The following is a 16,238-nucleotide window of genomic DNA, read 5'->3' as shown; positions in this document are numbered from 1 at the left end:
AATCGCTCCCAAACATCAACATATCTGTTGGGTTAATAAAAACACTAAATGTAAGCAACAAACCTCTACCCTACAATCTATTGCATAAATTATTGAGACTTGGTGATTTAATGCCAACGGAATAAAATCAGAGCGATAAACGTTAAGTTACGCGCAGGCTACTTTAACTGTCAGTTTTTCACCTTTCCTCCGATTCCCATTCCCAACTAAGCATTTTGAGTCTTTTTACAAACACCACTTAGAGGAAAAGGGAGGGCATTTGCACTGTTTTTGTGTCTCAACATTTTTGCACTTCTCAATTCACGGTACAAAACAAAACAGTTGAGATCAACAATAAAAAGTTAATAGGTAATATAGAAACAAAATGGGAATGTCCATGTATATTGCACGTGGTTTATATGTATGGGCAAGGGAAGAACTGAGCTGTACCTCCATACACTGGAACAATGTCTCAGTACTGATAAATAAGAAACCATACACATTACACTATAGATATCAAATTAAGAAATATCGATATATTCCACCAGATAACCTTATAAGATTTCAAGAACTTCTAAAATGTTTTTTACTTTAAAAGTGAACCAACTATGGCAGGATAATGGACGCTATACTTGGGATTTGCCAAAATGATTCCTCTTTCACTATGGGTCTATGCTAGAGTCCGAAGTTTTCCGTAAACGGAAGAAAATCACGGAATCGGAGGTACAACACGGAAAATGACATTTTTGTATGTGACAAAAATTGTTAAAAGATAAGAGAAATAAACGTTAAAAACAATCATGAGTTGTGTATGTCAATTTTTATGATAAAAATACTGTTTAATAATACCGAAATAAAGATATATTACCAAGGCATGAACCCCATATATATCCCTCCAAACATCGTAATAGTCGGCCTAGATTATCGTGAGAATATTCCAATCAGAGCATATTGAACACTTTATTGTGACATTAATATCATTGTTTATACATTTTAAGCTTTTTTCATGACACAGATTTACAAATATTGCAACACGGATTACAACACGGAAAATGGATTTTAGAAAACGGTAAACTTCGGACTCTAGTCTATGCTAACTGGATTATGGCAAAAGTATTCACAATTTCTTAACCCTAAATTTCAGCACAAAGAACTCTCATCAACATGATACACATGTACCAAAAAGTATGAATTTTCATTTCATCAATGAAAACTACACACAAGTCATCAAAATTTGATCCTCAACTCGAATTTATACAACATTACATCTATTCACTATCAGTTACTCAGCATATTCACATAGTTCATTCGGACTTTGCTTTGCAATTGCAACCTCGCCAATAAAATATCAAAAATTTAATTCTAATTTATATCAGAATTATACAAAATTGTAGTAATAGTTTGTAGAAAATGGGTTTCAACACATATATGGAAATTTGCAGTACAAATATACTTCACACATCTTCCATGCAAGTCTACTGAATCTGCATTTTCAGGGAGTGTGAGCATACATTATACAGACAAAAACAATTCTATATGTTAATTATCAAGATTTTGGCACATATATTCAGTTTTTCTTTATAACCTTAAATTGGAGCAGAAACCTCTTCAACGTAATGCACATGCCCATGTGCTAATATAATTAACTATCTATTCCACCTTTTATGACACCTGTGATTTTTAAAGAGGTATTAGAATGATTTGATGAGACAGGTACCCTGTTCAATTCTAAGCAAATCACGGCTGTATTGATTGCAGATTTATTAACTCCATTGCATTTGCACCCATGAACCTCCTCCTCATGCTTATTGGAATTTGTTCAGCATGAATTCACTTGGTGCCCACAGAACTGGTACATATAATACCAAAGGCAGGCCTACTAGATTGCATTTCATCAGTGAACCTGTATTCAATGATCACTACACACAATTCATCAAAATTTGATCCTAAACTCATAAATTTACCCAAAATTGTACCTGTTCATTTAAAACTAATTTCAAATAGCTATAATATTTGTAGCACAAGTTCAATCAGACTTTGCTTTGCAAACTCACCAATAAAATTTTTATTCTGATTGACACCAGAATTGTATGAAATTCTCGAAAACAAAGAGATTCCCATATCACAAGTGTCGCCTGCTTTCGCATTTTGTATTTGGTAATAATAGATCTAACCGAGATGACCTTTGACCCTAAAGTCCTTTGTATCTCAGGAACCGTCACCCTAGAATCAATCCACTGAAGTTACATCAAATCCACTGAATTCTGTGGACAATGGGTCATTTTGAACAATTTTGGAAAATCACTTCAAATGACCTTTGACCTATGACTGTTTACCTAAACATGGCTTATTTCAATATATTTCTACTCATGTACACTAACACCAAGTGTCCAAGTTACAAGGACAGAGCCCTCAGAGGCCTTTAGAAATGGGAACAATTTTAGAAACCTTAAAATCCAAATTTGACCCAAAATGACCCCTAGATGATCTGCGACCCCAAATTCCTTTGTACCACTGAGGAACCCTCACCCAAGAATTACTCCACTTTAGTTACATCAGAATGCATTGGATTTTATGGACAAAGAGGCATTTTGGAAGTAACCTTTTACCTAAAACATCTTATATACTCTACTCATGAACACTTATGTCCATGTTACATGGACAGAGCCTCAAACTTTTGAAATAGGAACAATTTTAGAAACATTAACCAAAATTTTAACAATGACCCCTAGATGACCTATAACCCCAAAGTCCTTCATACCTCTGAGGAACCCGCACTGAAGTTGCATCAAAATCCATTGGATTCTGTGGACAAAGCAACATTTTGCGCAAATTTGGTAAATGACCTCTGACCTGTGACCTTTAACCTCAAACAGTTTATCTAATCTCTACTCTAGACTGCTGCCCTCAGTCGTCAATCGTCTGGATTGACGACTGAGAAAACTACGTGGAAAAAAAGTGACGGATTTTGCAACAGGATTCCTGTGGCATAGAGCGTGCGCAGTTGTGTCCAAATTGACCTTTTGACCGAGTTTGTTGTTTTTAGAAGTTCAGGGCGCGATCTTGTCACAGCGGCGCGGTACAGCGACGCGGTACACAGGCGCCGCTAGTCAGTCGTGCTACGGCGCATAACCAAAGTCGCATTGAATAGTTTTCAGAAGTCCGTCATGATATTGGCTGTAAGATAATCAGTCGTCACTACGAAGCATGACAGTACATGCAAAGTGTAGACGGCTGATTGGAATTAGTCTAATCTCTACTCATGGATACTTGTGTCCAAGTTGCATGGACAGGGTCCTCATACTTTGGAATTTGGATCAGTTTTAACACCTTAACCACACCACATACATCCCACACACATAGAAATTTGGACTGATTAATGTCTCCATGAAAATGTGTTCAAGCAACACAAAAATGGGTTGCAGCACATACATGGAAATTTGTTTGCAGAATAAATTTCATTAGTTTAGGCCTACCTCGGTTTAATAACACATAGATTGGAATGCCCCATTCCTGTTACCTCTAAGCATGCATGAATTTGGTAGAGGCCGGTACAGTGCTAAAACCTTGCGACCGCGCTCATCTGGGCATACTACTTGTCGTCAGTGTGTATGTGCTTGCCTACTTTCCTGTACTCTCACACTATTTTCAGTTTGCAAGTTACCTCAATCTTGCACTTACCTGCACATATCGTCGCCCCTCATGGGCTAAGGTCTACCTAGTACCTTCCACAGTACAATATACCTTTTGATCTCTATGATACTTTGAATTTACTCACAATTCACCAAAATTTTATTCTCTTTTCATATTTATGCAACATTTGAGCAACGACACATATAATAAACATGTAACCTGTGACTGTCACAAACCCTGTAAATGGCGGATAATCGATGGTATTGATTGACATGTTGACCACACCTGTAAGTAGATTACCCAACAGGAACATGAGTAGCAGATTGTAGTCAAATGCTGAGATCAGGGATGGGTCTGGGATTGGTTGCGTATCTTTCGGTGAATCTATTTGAAAAATGTAAGGAATCAATGTAAAGATACAGGTTAGTAACGATGAGACCCTATGAATGTAATAAGTTTCAATATAAAGCTGACCTTTTGTCACCCCATCTGTTATGACACCAGAACTGGTGTGACGAACCGCACCCGAAAGGGACTCCCCGTGATTTTACATTCCTGTTTACACTCTAGCTAGCTCATCAATGCTCTTATGCAAGTGTTGAAAGGACATCAAGACCCAAAAATATGAAAAAGACATGTAGGAAGTGTTTTTACAAAGTGCCAAGTTCACCTGCATTGTACTAGCGGGTCCTCAATGTTTAACTCAGGAATTTAGCGCATGCGGAGTCCAAGATTTCCGAAAATCCAATTGTACCAATGTGAAAAGCATAATCAACTGAACAGGTGCGTCTTTTCAAAAAAATCATCCTCCAGAATCCATTTATATGAACTCGGGTACACTAACTTGGCATATCAATGTACATAAGATGTATTTGCTCTGATAAAATTTGGGGAGCAGTTCAGTCAGAAGACTTTGTGGTATGGTATGCCACATTCGTTGCATGAGGCACAGTAAATTATTTTGAACTACAATCTAGGCAACTGGACTTACGTTTTTGAGTGGGAAATTTTCACGTTCTATCCTGAACGCATCATCAGCCCGACTGATCTTCTGGCGGTAAAAGTTCATTGACCTGTGATAGGCATGTTCACAAAATTTTCAAGTAGGATATTTCACATCGAAATTATTTTGTTTAAAAAGGTGGTTATTTAACTTAAAAAATGAGGGGTCAACCATGTCTGTAGGTCAAAAATTAGCGAAGTTATGGGCAAATGTTTTTAAAAAACTGCACTTTTCTGCGACCATCATTGACAATGCCTTACAATGACTTCCTGTACAAAAAAAGCATGTAATGCATCATTTTTCACCACGGCGATCCATTTTACACAAAGGCGATTTTATTTTATGAAATCTAACTTTCACTGCATGCTAGTGATGTGGTCGGCACCGTTTTTATTGTCGACATGTCGATATAATTCGTATACCGACGTCGACAGTGTGTCGACATAAAAAAAAATTCTAAAAAAAAAAAAAAAAAAAAAAAAAAATTTTTAATTTTCAAAAAATATTTTTGGCCAGAAAATCAAGTTATAGGCCCAAACTGACTTGTTATTCAAGGTTGGAAACCAGAGAAATACTGCTACTCAAAAAAAAAAAAATGCCAATTTTTTTTTACAAAGTTGTAAAAAGTTGTACATTTTAATTACTTTTGTTTCTATTGAACAGCTAGCAATGCATACTAATTCAATGTGTCCCTGACTGTTCAATAGAAGCAAAGGTAATCAAAATGTACAAGTTCATCCAACTTTGTAAAAAAAAATTGGCTTTTTTTTTTTTTTTAGTAGCAGTATTTCTCTGGTTTCCAACCTTGAATAACAAGTCAGTTTGGGCTTATAACTTGCTTTTCTGGCCAAAAATAAAAAAAAAAAAAAAAAAAAAAAATTTTTTTGTCGACATGATTTTTGATGTCGACATGTCGGCATACGTGCCGACGTCGACATTATGTCGACATAAGGCATGTCGACCACATCACTACTGCATGCTGACTTCTATATCAAGGATAAAGTACCGGCACTTTTTAGACTACGTCGTCAAGTTTCTGGTGTCCAAATTTCAAATTTTTGTATTTCCCTATGGGGATTACACAGTTAAGCCATTGACTGTGAGCTACTGTGGTCCAAACTTTTTGGATTGAATGTCGCCCTCTATAATAAGGAATGTGGACATGTCTACCTGTGAAACGGATGTTGTAGTATCACAGGTCACCTTCGAGTTCAACCTGAGAGGGATCTTCCTAATCGCTGAATAGAATAATGTTCAGGATAGAACGTGAAAATTTCCCACTCAAAAACGTAAGTCCAGTTGCCTAGATTGTAGTTCAAAATAATTTATTATTTACTACCTGGATGAATGATAATCTTCACAAACGCATGAGGCACAGTGTTCGAAATAAGCACTTATCCTCTTGTCCAAAAATCACTGGGGACAAACATATTGAGCTATGTACTTATCCCCTGGACAACCACAAATTTGGATTCTTTGCACTCAAAAACATAACATATATATTTTGGGGACAACCAAAATGTTTTGAGGACAAGCAGAATTCATGCTTTAGTTGCCCACTGGACAACCTCCATATTTTCCTTATTTCGGACACTGATGAGGCATGATATGTCCAGCCATTGAATTATTTGGGTCCACTAACACACTACTGTGAAACACATGTATTCTGCGTATTAAAATACTAATACCCATTCACAAATAAATGGTGTAGCGTACATGTATGCACTTTTCATTCCCTAACATGAAAATGTGTTTTGTTTGAAAACATTCACTTGAAAGACAACAAAAAACATACTCAAGATACACATCATAAAATTATAAATTCATCAAGAATCTCATTTTAAGAGAGCGCACCACCATTGATTGCGCCATTGAAATACACAGGAAAATATGCACGTTTGGATGGCGTTTTGTCACTGCAGAAACATACTTTAGATAAAAAGTTAGGTATCAAATTAAAGCTTATCATGTGTAGAATATTATTCTTTTAACAGAATATATTGGTGACCATCTACTTTTTTTGCTATTTTGACGCAAAGAAAAAAGGTGCAAATTTAACCCCAAAAAATCACTCAATTTCTGAAACCGGACGTTGTTCAAATTCGCACCAAAACTTCATCTCGGAATTAAAATATTGGGATTTTTTCTCAGATTCCTTCATGTAGACACTTGTCTGAAGCAAATGAGCTGAAAAAGTGCGAATTTTGACAATATCTTTAGAAAATAAAGCCGCAACAAGCTCAAATAAGCGGTGGATTATTTTAACCGAATTTCACTGGTACATAAATCGTGGAGTGATTTGGTGGTGCGCCCTCTTAAAACATCCAAATTTTTGACAGTTTGGCACATACTCCTCCCATACCCACTCTCAGGGTATTGCACATCTGCTTGCAGTCAACTGTCCACCCAGATCCACTGGCTACTTGTTTCTGCTGACAACTTCTTAAAAGGTTTCTAGACTTGATATCTGAAGGATGATTAAGTTCAAAATCCCTTGTCAATTACCACTTCCTATGACATGAATTGGTCAATAAAATCATACATACCATTTTGTTCTGTTTTCTTTGGCGTTTCCCTCAAGCCATGATTTGCTACGGTGGAAAGAATTTCTACCAGCAGGAAGCAGGCCAGCAGATGAATACTATATGCAATCTATATTCAAAGATACAAAATATAAATTGAATTAGAATTGTTGGTCTTCTTCAAAACAAAAAATGTCATTGTTACCTTCAGCTAATTTCTGTTAACTGAACTAGGGGCAGAACGTATGGGACACTTTATTTTGTAAATTAAATCTAATACTGGAACTAAAATTTGCAACTCACTAGTCACTTTGCTATGTTGCGTCCGAAAACATCGGCCTTCAGATGTGATGACGTCAGATGGCGAGGAATGTCTCATAATGCCAGGTCCCATGTGTGTGACAACTGGAAGCGGAGTCCCCCTTTCTTGTTGATGGCGGGCTCCTCCACTCTCTCCCATATGGATTCTCTGACTCCTCTGACGTCATCACATCTGACGTCACAACATCATCAATCAGATGCCTGGCGAAGTCTGATGTTTTCGGATGCTAATTTTAGTTCCAGTATTAGATTTAATTTACAAAATGTTTTGAACTACTGGATCAATAATCTACACCAAGGTATGGGACACTTGATAACACACATCAGTGGCATAGCCAGGAGGGGCTAGGGGAACTGTAGCCCCCAGTCAGGGTCCGATGGCATGTCACAAATCGTTGATACACAACATCCCAGGGCGGACGGTGTACCGACAGTCTATATCAAGAAAATTGACCAATATCTGCAGTCCCCTTGGCCAGTTTCAGTTCAACATTAACCTTATTTTAACACTTCACACACATTTCTCCCTGAAAATCTTTCTGACACTTCAGCTGGTACACCACTGAAAGCTATATTGAAGAGAAGGAAAAGGGTGTCACTGACAGCGATATCATGTTGTCAATAATTGATCATACATTTACAAGCTTGAACCGCCTGTTGCAAAACCCTGGCTACACCATTGACATGGGTGTTTCCTCTTAACAAGTGACCCAGTCAATCAATGATCATGATCACTATAAAATTTTACATAATCTCTCACCAAATGAGATCTATTTTTTAAGTACCCAATTTCAACCAATCTAGATTCTGTTATTTTAATTTGAAAACTGCCATTTATTTCACTCTAAAATTCCAAGTCTCCATGTTTGATCTATACTATTAAGAGGCTTTTGCTTGACCCACTGTCCAGTGCCCAATGTGTAAACAAAACACCAGTACCCAATGTGTCACCAAAAGACCCACTGTTTTAATTGCTGGGTGTACATGCCAATGTGACACAGGTTACCCCAGCTCTTCATGCTTTCAGTCTATATCATAATAATATCCCATGATGTTAAATATGGCTATACTGCTTCTCAGTTAGTATTCTTGGAATCAGAGCATAACATGCTCACATATAAAGGCGGCACAATCATGGCGCTCTCTCACATACAAAGATGAATTTTGAAGTCATCAATCTCGAAATGAGTAGCACTAGTAGCATTATAGTTACCTACACATTTGAGGAAAATGGGTTTCAGGAAATAAAAAATCATGAAACAACTAAAATCATATGATTATATGTCCATAGAGGTATTATAATACTTACAATCCATATTATATAAGAAAGATTAGCTGATCTTCTGCACACTGGTTCAACGCTCATCACCGAGACATAGAGCATGGCCCATAAGAGCACATCAGCAATACACAGCTGGAGAAACATCACAAAGTACTCTCTTAAGAGAGTCCTGGGAAATATAAACATGTGAAATAAATACATGAATAGTGCTAAATAAAAGCAGGGTTGTAGCTGTGGAGCCCACCACTCACTTCTGGAGCCCACCAATTTTTTACTAAATCAATCAAATACTTGATAGTAAATTGGAGACCGGCACTCAATTTTTGCTAGCTACAACCCTGGCTGAAAGGTCTAACCACATAAACAGCGCTATAAAGTCTTACCTGTCAACATCTATTATGTCACGAGCAAACTGGTCTGGACGCAATATGTAGCATAGTGAGTTGCACATTTATTTTCAGATTTTTAAAAATTTATTTACAAACTTATGAAATGTTTGGCAAGAGACATATTGAGGTACAACAAAGCAAATTAAATAGTGGTTCTCCAAAACTCGCTCAGACCACTTTTGGTCAAAATATGGCAACAGAAAACCTTTGGTTAAAGTGCGGAGTGAATGTATCACCACAGACTGCACAGAGTGCAGTTGTTTTACTGGATGAATAGAACAACTATGCTATACACATCACACACATATAGTGCATCCTTTCCACACCACACCTTAACTCTATTTTGAATCACTACCAAGTTGATAGCACAAATAAGTAGGCAGAAGTGTGTGCAAAGAGGGCCACAGTCCCCACTTTTGACAGTGGGAAATCATGGAGTCACCAATTATGGTGAGCAGAACATGTCAAAATTTTGTGAGAAGTCAGGGGTGAGACCCCTGGCCCCCACTTTTGAAAACCTGTGCATGCTTACTACAATATAGACTGATACCAATGATCATTGCATGGTGATATAAGCGATGGATACATGGCCTCTATGCAGCGTTTGAAATAAGGCATGTCCTTGCGTCAAATACCCATGAAAGTAGGTGTGGACCCGCAAATTTCCTACAGTATGGGTCCGCATGACCCGTAAAAATTGAACCAAGCAAAGAGCAGAAAATCATAGTTTTATTGTTCCACTGGAAAATTTGATTCACATACGTGACATAATACGTCCAGCTCCCTGTTCACACTTTCATTTTAGTTTCCAATCAAGTTTTCAACACCGGTTTTCAAATGTCAAAGGCAAGGGTCCGGGGTCGGACCCTTGAAATTTCAAATGCAAGGGTCCAGAGGACCCTTGGATATTTTTTCTTATTTCAAGGCCTGCCTCTTTGTCTTTTTGCTTCAATCTATACACTCAAACTTAAACAAAATAACAAATAGGACAATGAAATAATAAAAGCCATATAATTATACCACCTACTTGATACTTATTAAACTATAAAGTTAAAAAAGGGTCAAGTCACCATACTTGAGCCTGGAGAGAGAACTTATGCAACAGAGCCAGAAAGCAGTGTTAACCTAACCCACCTAGGTAAGAAGAGAAACCTTCCCAGTTGTACCCCAGCAAGGTATATGACTAAATATCCTATGCATGATACCAAGCCTTCTCTATTTGCATTCAGCAATCCCTCTCTTGAGTCAATCCCTCCATCACCATGTAGTACAAACTCTGCTAGTCCCTGATTGGTCAATTGGTTCTGGTAGGAGGCTGCAAGGACCATTGAGAGGATGCCACTCATGTGGGGTGAAACGAGTGTGAGACAGATTGAGGAGAATATCTGGGAGTGAAATGGAAGAAAGAAAATACACATCAGAATCTTAAAACTCAATGTTTTCACCAACAATAGTTTTATGCAAGGTCTTTAAGCGGTGTCCAACTGCTCTTCCTGATTATCACGTAAAAAGAACTAGGTTACGCATTTATATGCAGTTTGATCGGCTAATGGAATCACAACCTCAGTTCTGTCTAATTACTCTTTATGCTATATACAGCACCAAAACAGTACACCGCTGAAGAACCTTTCTGAAAAACTATGAGTGTATGATTGTTTTATGGGCATTAAAATAGATTAGGTCCTGTACACTTGATTCCGAGATTCCCATCGACCCACCTGTATTTGACATTTATGCCCATATTTGAAAATCTAAATCAAAAAGTATGTTTTATACTTTTTTCATTATACTTTTTTCACAAACTACACCCTTAAAGCATGCCTAAGTAAATCCTATATTCCAATACATATTCCGCATTTTAATTTTATTCACATAAAATGAAGCTTGGGAAATTAGTGAGCAATGAAAAAGTTACTGAAAGTATAAATATGTGACGGGAAACTCTGAATCTTTCCTGTAATCTCTCGAGTCTTTGTGTTAACAATTTCTTGGATTCTTGCAAAAGTTTGAGTCTACAACTTACTGATACTGCAGCCAGAGTGAAGAAGAAATTCCAGTGAACACCATACTCAGACACATGTTCCTGGTAGTCTGTTGCCTTTACTGATGCTAACCTGATGAACCCAAGGACCAAGATAGGCACAGCAGAGATGGCTGCTTTACCGATTGCCTGTAGACCACTGTTAAAACCCCTAAAATTTGGTAAAGAAGTGATGAGAAGTTAGTTTACAAGATTGGATCTCAGAGCTTGATACAAAAAGCCACCTTAAGATTATAGCAAAGGTCCTGGTTTTTGGTAGTCTGCTACCTTGATGTAGCTAATTTACAGGTCTTGCATGTATTTTCTGTTGGTCATTGTTGACAATGTTTTGGACAGAAAATAGAATAGCTTCAATGAAAGCACCCAGTCTTTCCAAAACTTTGACAAATATTCTCCAAAAGACCTCTTGTTAAGTTATTTTGTTACATCTATTTCACAAAAGGCCCCTTATTTTATTTTTATCAGAGTGCTGGAAAGCATTTGACTTGTTTCTTTGCAAGTCATTTGATCTGTTGTGTCTTCACTTATTACTTATATTGGGTTCTTAATGAGAACTTGGGAGCAGGGGTAGCTCTAGGTTGCATTTTGGGGTCCCGGACCCACCAACATTCGGACCCCCTGTTTTTAAATTTTCTGCAAGTTCAGGGGTCCTTGCAGATCCCCAGTTTTTCAATCTAGCGCTATTGCAGACATGCTATTTATGCTGCATTTGTGCAACTCGGACTCACCAAACTCTACTCCGGACCCCCTACTTTTTAATTTTCTGCAAGTTCAGGGGTCCCTGCGGACACTGGAGTGTTTAGTTCTGGCCCTACCCCTGCTTGGGAGTTCTTGGACAAAATGTTTAGGAGAACTATAGTATACATGTAGGCTATGTAGCCACATATTTTCACATTAGTATGCTTACTTGACTTGTCTAAATGTTCCTCTTGCTTCAGGTGATACTAATGCATTAGCCAAAGTAAAACACCCAACACCAAGATCCATCAATCCAGTCCCATAGGTTTCAGTTTTTGCCAGTCGTCGTGGAAACGCTACAAAGTCTACAGCCAGTATGCAGATAACGGTTGTTATCATAGCGTAAACTCGGTAGGCAGTGACAAATTGAAGTTTTTGAGGACTGTGCGTGACGTCGCCTAATGCTGACAATGTGAGTTGTTTCTGATCTGCACTTGTTTGAGTTGTGTTTGAAGTTATGTGTCTGTGTGGAAATTTAATAAAACATTAACATTAACATTGTGTGCGACAGTGTTCAAATTACATTGGAGTGCATCCCATTTTGAAAGTTGTGGTGCAATTTCATCTGATGCAGAGCAATTTGTAGTGTAGTCTCAGAAGTCAGAACAATCAAAATAAATTCACAATTTACAGTCAACATAGGCCTAATGCCTAAATATACACATACTGACAATGAATTTCAGTGTTTTGTTTCTTTTTGAACAGTCTCTTTACTCTCTTTTATATTTGCTATGATGTACATAAATAACTTGTTATGGTACACAAAACATTTTAGCAAACATTTTAAAAATAATCAAGAATACTGGCAATGTAAATATGTTTTGTTCATCAGTTTTTGTAAATTAAGAAAGATAAATGGGCCAGACACCATATGATACTGGAATGTGTGCACTCTAAGTGAATAATAACTGAATTGATAACATGATTATATGCAAATTATTGACTCTTTTCTCATTCTTTCCAATTTATTTTTAGATTTTCAGTCAGGACAGTTGAAGTGTCAGTCAAACACAAAGTCAGTGAAATGCGGTATCGCAATTTGCACCACACTTTGAAGTTGAATCACAACAGGTGAACTTTGGGATGTAAATTGCACTGTTGCACTCAATAAATGCCAGTATTGTAAACATGTAACATACAGCTATGTTTGACACACACAATCAAGTGAAATCTTTAAGGAAGACTTGTTTTTAACTTACTTGAATAACACCCAAAGTAATGTTAACGATGTGACAATACCAATCACAAGAAATGGTAATGCAAAATCACTCAGCAGTGTAACTCCTATTACACACGGTAACACCAGGGTACAGAATTCAAGCAAGAATCTTTGCCTGGAAAAGGAAAGAAACAATGTAGTTAAAAAAGTATAGGGTTTGATCACAAATACTTTTGGCAGATTCTATAAGATACATAAGGCCAAGTAAAAAATAAAACCTGTTTCACGTCCGGGTTTTCGAAAAAAAGGAGGAGGAGGGGGCTTTTTATTTTCTATTTTTTATCGCAAAATTGGTGTAAATACCCATACTTAGAGCTGTTTTCGCGTATACAATATAATGTCTGGAAAAAGGAGGAGGCCCTTCTTAATCTTTATTTGTTGTTCTGAGAGTTACACCCCCTCTAATGATCACAAAACCCTTCTTAAAATGTTTCTTGTATCTTAACAAAGCTATAGAAAGCATCCCAATTTCCTAGACATATTTTTTGAAAAGAGTTATAACTGAATTTCGAAAAATCAAAATAAATTTGAGGAAAGTTGATACATTCCTAAGTATAAATGCATTGGCCCTAACCATGCCAAATCCAACATAACCCAACACCCAGGGTACCAATACCTCCCCTTTTGCTATTTTGGTGTTTCCATAAGAAAACAGCACAAATGAGTTTCTAAAACATTTTCATTCATAGGGTTTACATTACACTTCAAAGTTCGATTTTTTTTATTCAGGGTTTTGCAATCAATAAACTGGTAGATCCAAAACTCAAATTTGTTCAGTAAGTGAGCTCATTACAATTCGTCGGCCGTATCACATACTGACGTATTCGACATTTTTAACATTTTTGAGAAAATTGGTATATTAGTTTGTTATGTTCTACTCTATATTTCCACCAAAACACCATGCCTCAAAGTAGCTAAATTAGTAAGATATTAATTAATTTAATTATGTCGTATTTACAAAACCTTGAAATGTCTGCATCACATAACGACGTCTTTGCCGATCACCTATACTGCACAAGCCCAGTACAGTATATCGTATCTGCAATTTGAAGAATTTGCCGTTTCACATACTGACGTATTTGCGCTACGTATTTGCGCGACTCTCGTCATTGCACAGCAAAATTGCTGTTTTGTCCTTTTCACATACTGACGTATTTTGCGCAACTGTTTCACATACTGACGTATTTGCGTGACATATTTGTCATTTGAACGGTGAAATTGACATTAGTCCTTTTCACATAGTGACATATTAATTTAATATTCGTTTTTTTGCAGAATAAATTATGCTCTGATAGTGATAAGTGAATTATATTGAAAATATGGTATATTTGCATTACTGTTAACCTGGTTTTAATCGACAATAATATTTTAATCAAGATTATGAGGCAAATGAAAATCGCTAGATTTTCAAGTTCGATTTTCTCGAAATGTGTATTTTGCAAATACGTCAGTATGTGATACGGCGACGAATTATGCCAAGATATCATGTTATATTTGATAACATACAATGTACTTATACTTTACCATGTTGACTTTTACTGTCACTAGTTATATTTTTATGACCATTTATTCAATACTTTACTTGTGATAAACAATACATCTGTACAGGGTGGGGGGACACCCTGTATAATAATTTTCAACTGAATGCATTCATCATGATCAATAACACATTTGTAATTTATCAAAAATCGACTATATGCCATAGTCTAAGGGTATATTGAGATGAAGTTCCACTTACCATGGCTTGAGCACTATCCCCACAGTACAGACCAAAACTGCGACAATACTGAATCTCAACACCATGCAGGCTGGGGCACCAGATGCCATAAGTGAAATCTCTAATGTTGATGTTCCATTCAGATTGCTGTAAAATGTCTCTCTCGTTGGGACTGAGCTGGTTTCTTGACCTGATGCCATCATGGATTCAAAACTTTCTCTATTCTGAGCTGAAGTTAGTTATTATTTTCAAACTAAAAAGAATGATAAACAAAACGAAATCAAACCAGCTTCTGACAATACCAGAGATTCATGAAAGAGACCATACTGCCACTCCCATATTTAATTGAACACTCTTTCACAATTCACTTTGCAATGCTCCGCTCCGCAACTTCCTTTCCTAAACTGTTCTTAAGATTAATTTATTTACATCATACATAGGAATGACATGAAAACAAATTACAACTTTGCTATAAATAAAAACACTATATAGAAAAATGATTTAATTTATGTACATTGTGGAACATTCAACTTAGCTTGTTTTATGGCATGCTTTGTGATTTCCCCCATTGAGTGCAACAGGAAGTGTCCCCTTCCTTCGCGTCCGAGGGGACGAGATGAAACAGCCAAATCTTGGCAAAAGCAACCAATGGGATTGGGAAGAAGCGAAAGCAATTGAAGTGACATCATGCCGACTGACAGAATTAGAGAGAATAGAAAAGCTGCTCTATCATGAGACTATCATTATGCAGGGCTATCTAGGCTATGCTGTTTTGTTTTGCAATTGTGATGCATTATATAAATAATTATTAAAAAAAACCTAAAGTAAAGGAATGCCAAAAAGTCAATCTTTGACTGAGTTTGACAAGATCATGATTTATGAAGATAGATCATAGTTGCAGCTGTTAGCTACGGAAACGGAAAGTGCTGTGACAAAACGGTTTTCAATTTTGGCTTTCTTTACTCAATGGCTTTAATTTGATGTATAAAATGATGTGGTTTTATGACAAATTTGAAATCGCCTTTTATAACTAAAAGTTAAATATTTAAGCTTTCCTATCCTTCATCTTCACTTCAAACACGATGTCAAAGAAATGATCATAAACATCATTCATGATCATGATAAATAACATTAAATAATGATAATAATAAATTGGAATTGGATGTTGATTTGTATGTTTGGTTGGCTTTAAATTCTTCCTATGTGTACTTGGATTATATAGGAATATTACCATGCAAGTTTGAAATAATACTTACGTAATTAACGAGATAAAAAACGCAGATTTTGAGATATGTTTTTGACCCAGATTTCTTTCTCCATGGGCGCCGCCATTACCAGTGCAAATTTAGGTGCATTGCGCAGATTACTGCGTCGATATATTGATCAACATGTTG

General features: G+C 36.7%; 1 protein-coding gene across 1 annotated transcript; it reads right to left on the bottom strand.

The window, feature by feature from the left end:
• Positions 1 to 3,348: 3,348 nt before the first annotated feature.
• Positions 3,349 to 16,227, bottom strand: LOC140161332 (phosphatidylinositol-glycan biosynthesis class W protein-like). The gene is made up of 9 exons (XM_072184817.1): positions 16,101 to 16,227; positions 14,866 to 15,097; positions 13,108 to 13,242; positions 12,078 to 12,371; positions 11,153 to 11,321; positions 10,264 to 10,514; positions 8,768 to 8,909; positions 7,162 to 7,267; positions 3,349 to 3,996 (listed from the first exon to the last, which is right to left on the bottom strand). The coding sequence occupies exons 2-9, from the start codon at positions 15,045 to 15,047 to the stop codon at positions 3,761 to 3,763; spliced, it is 1,515 nt and encodes a 504-aa protein (XP_072040918.1). The 5' UTR covers positions 15,048 to 15,097; positions 16,101 to 16,227; the 3' UTR covers positions 3,349 to 3,760.
• Between the last annotated feature and the right edge of the window lie 11 nt (positions 16,228 to 16,238).

The sequence above is a fragment of the Amphiura filiformis genome, chromosome 1 (genome assembly GCF_039555335.1).
Source record: "Amphiura filiformis chromosome 1, Afil_fr2py, whole genome shotgun sequence".
Lineage (NCBI taxonomy): Eukaryota > Metazoa > Echinodermata > Ophiuroidea > Amphilepidida > Amphiuridae > Amphiura > Amphiura filiformis.
This window is presented reverse-complemented; position numbering and strand designations above follow the sequence as displayed.

What these genes read in the sequence shown, in the direction of transcription:
- LOC140161332 (XM_072184817.1), bottom strand. Translation starts at nt 15,047, where the DNA reads ATGATGGCATCAGGTCAAGAAACCAGCTCAGTCCCAACGAGAGAGACA. An exon ending in AGGTTTCTCTTCTTACCTAG is followed by an intron (nt 8,910 to 10,263) that starts GTGGGTTAGGTT and finishes TATATTTCCCAG; the next exon opens with GACTCTCTTAAGAGAGTACT. An exon ending in AAAGAAAACAGAACAAAATG is followed by an intron (nt 3,997 to 7,161) that starts GTATGTATGATT and finishes TTTTTCAAATAG; the next exon opens with ATTCACCGAAAGATACGCAA.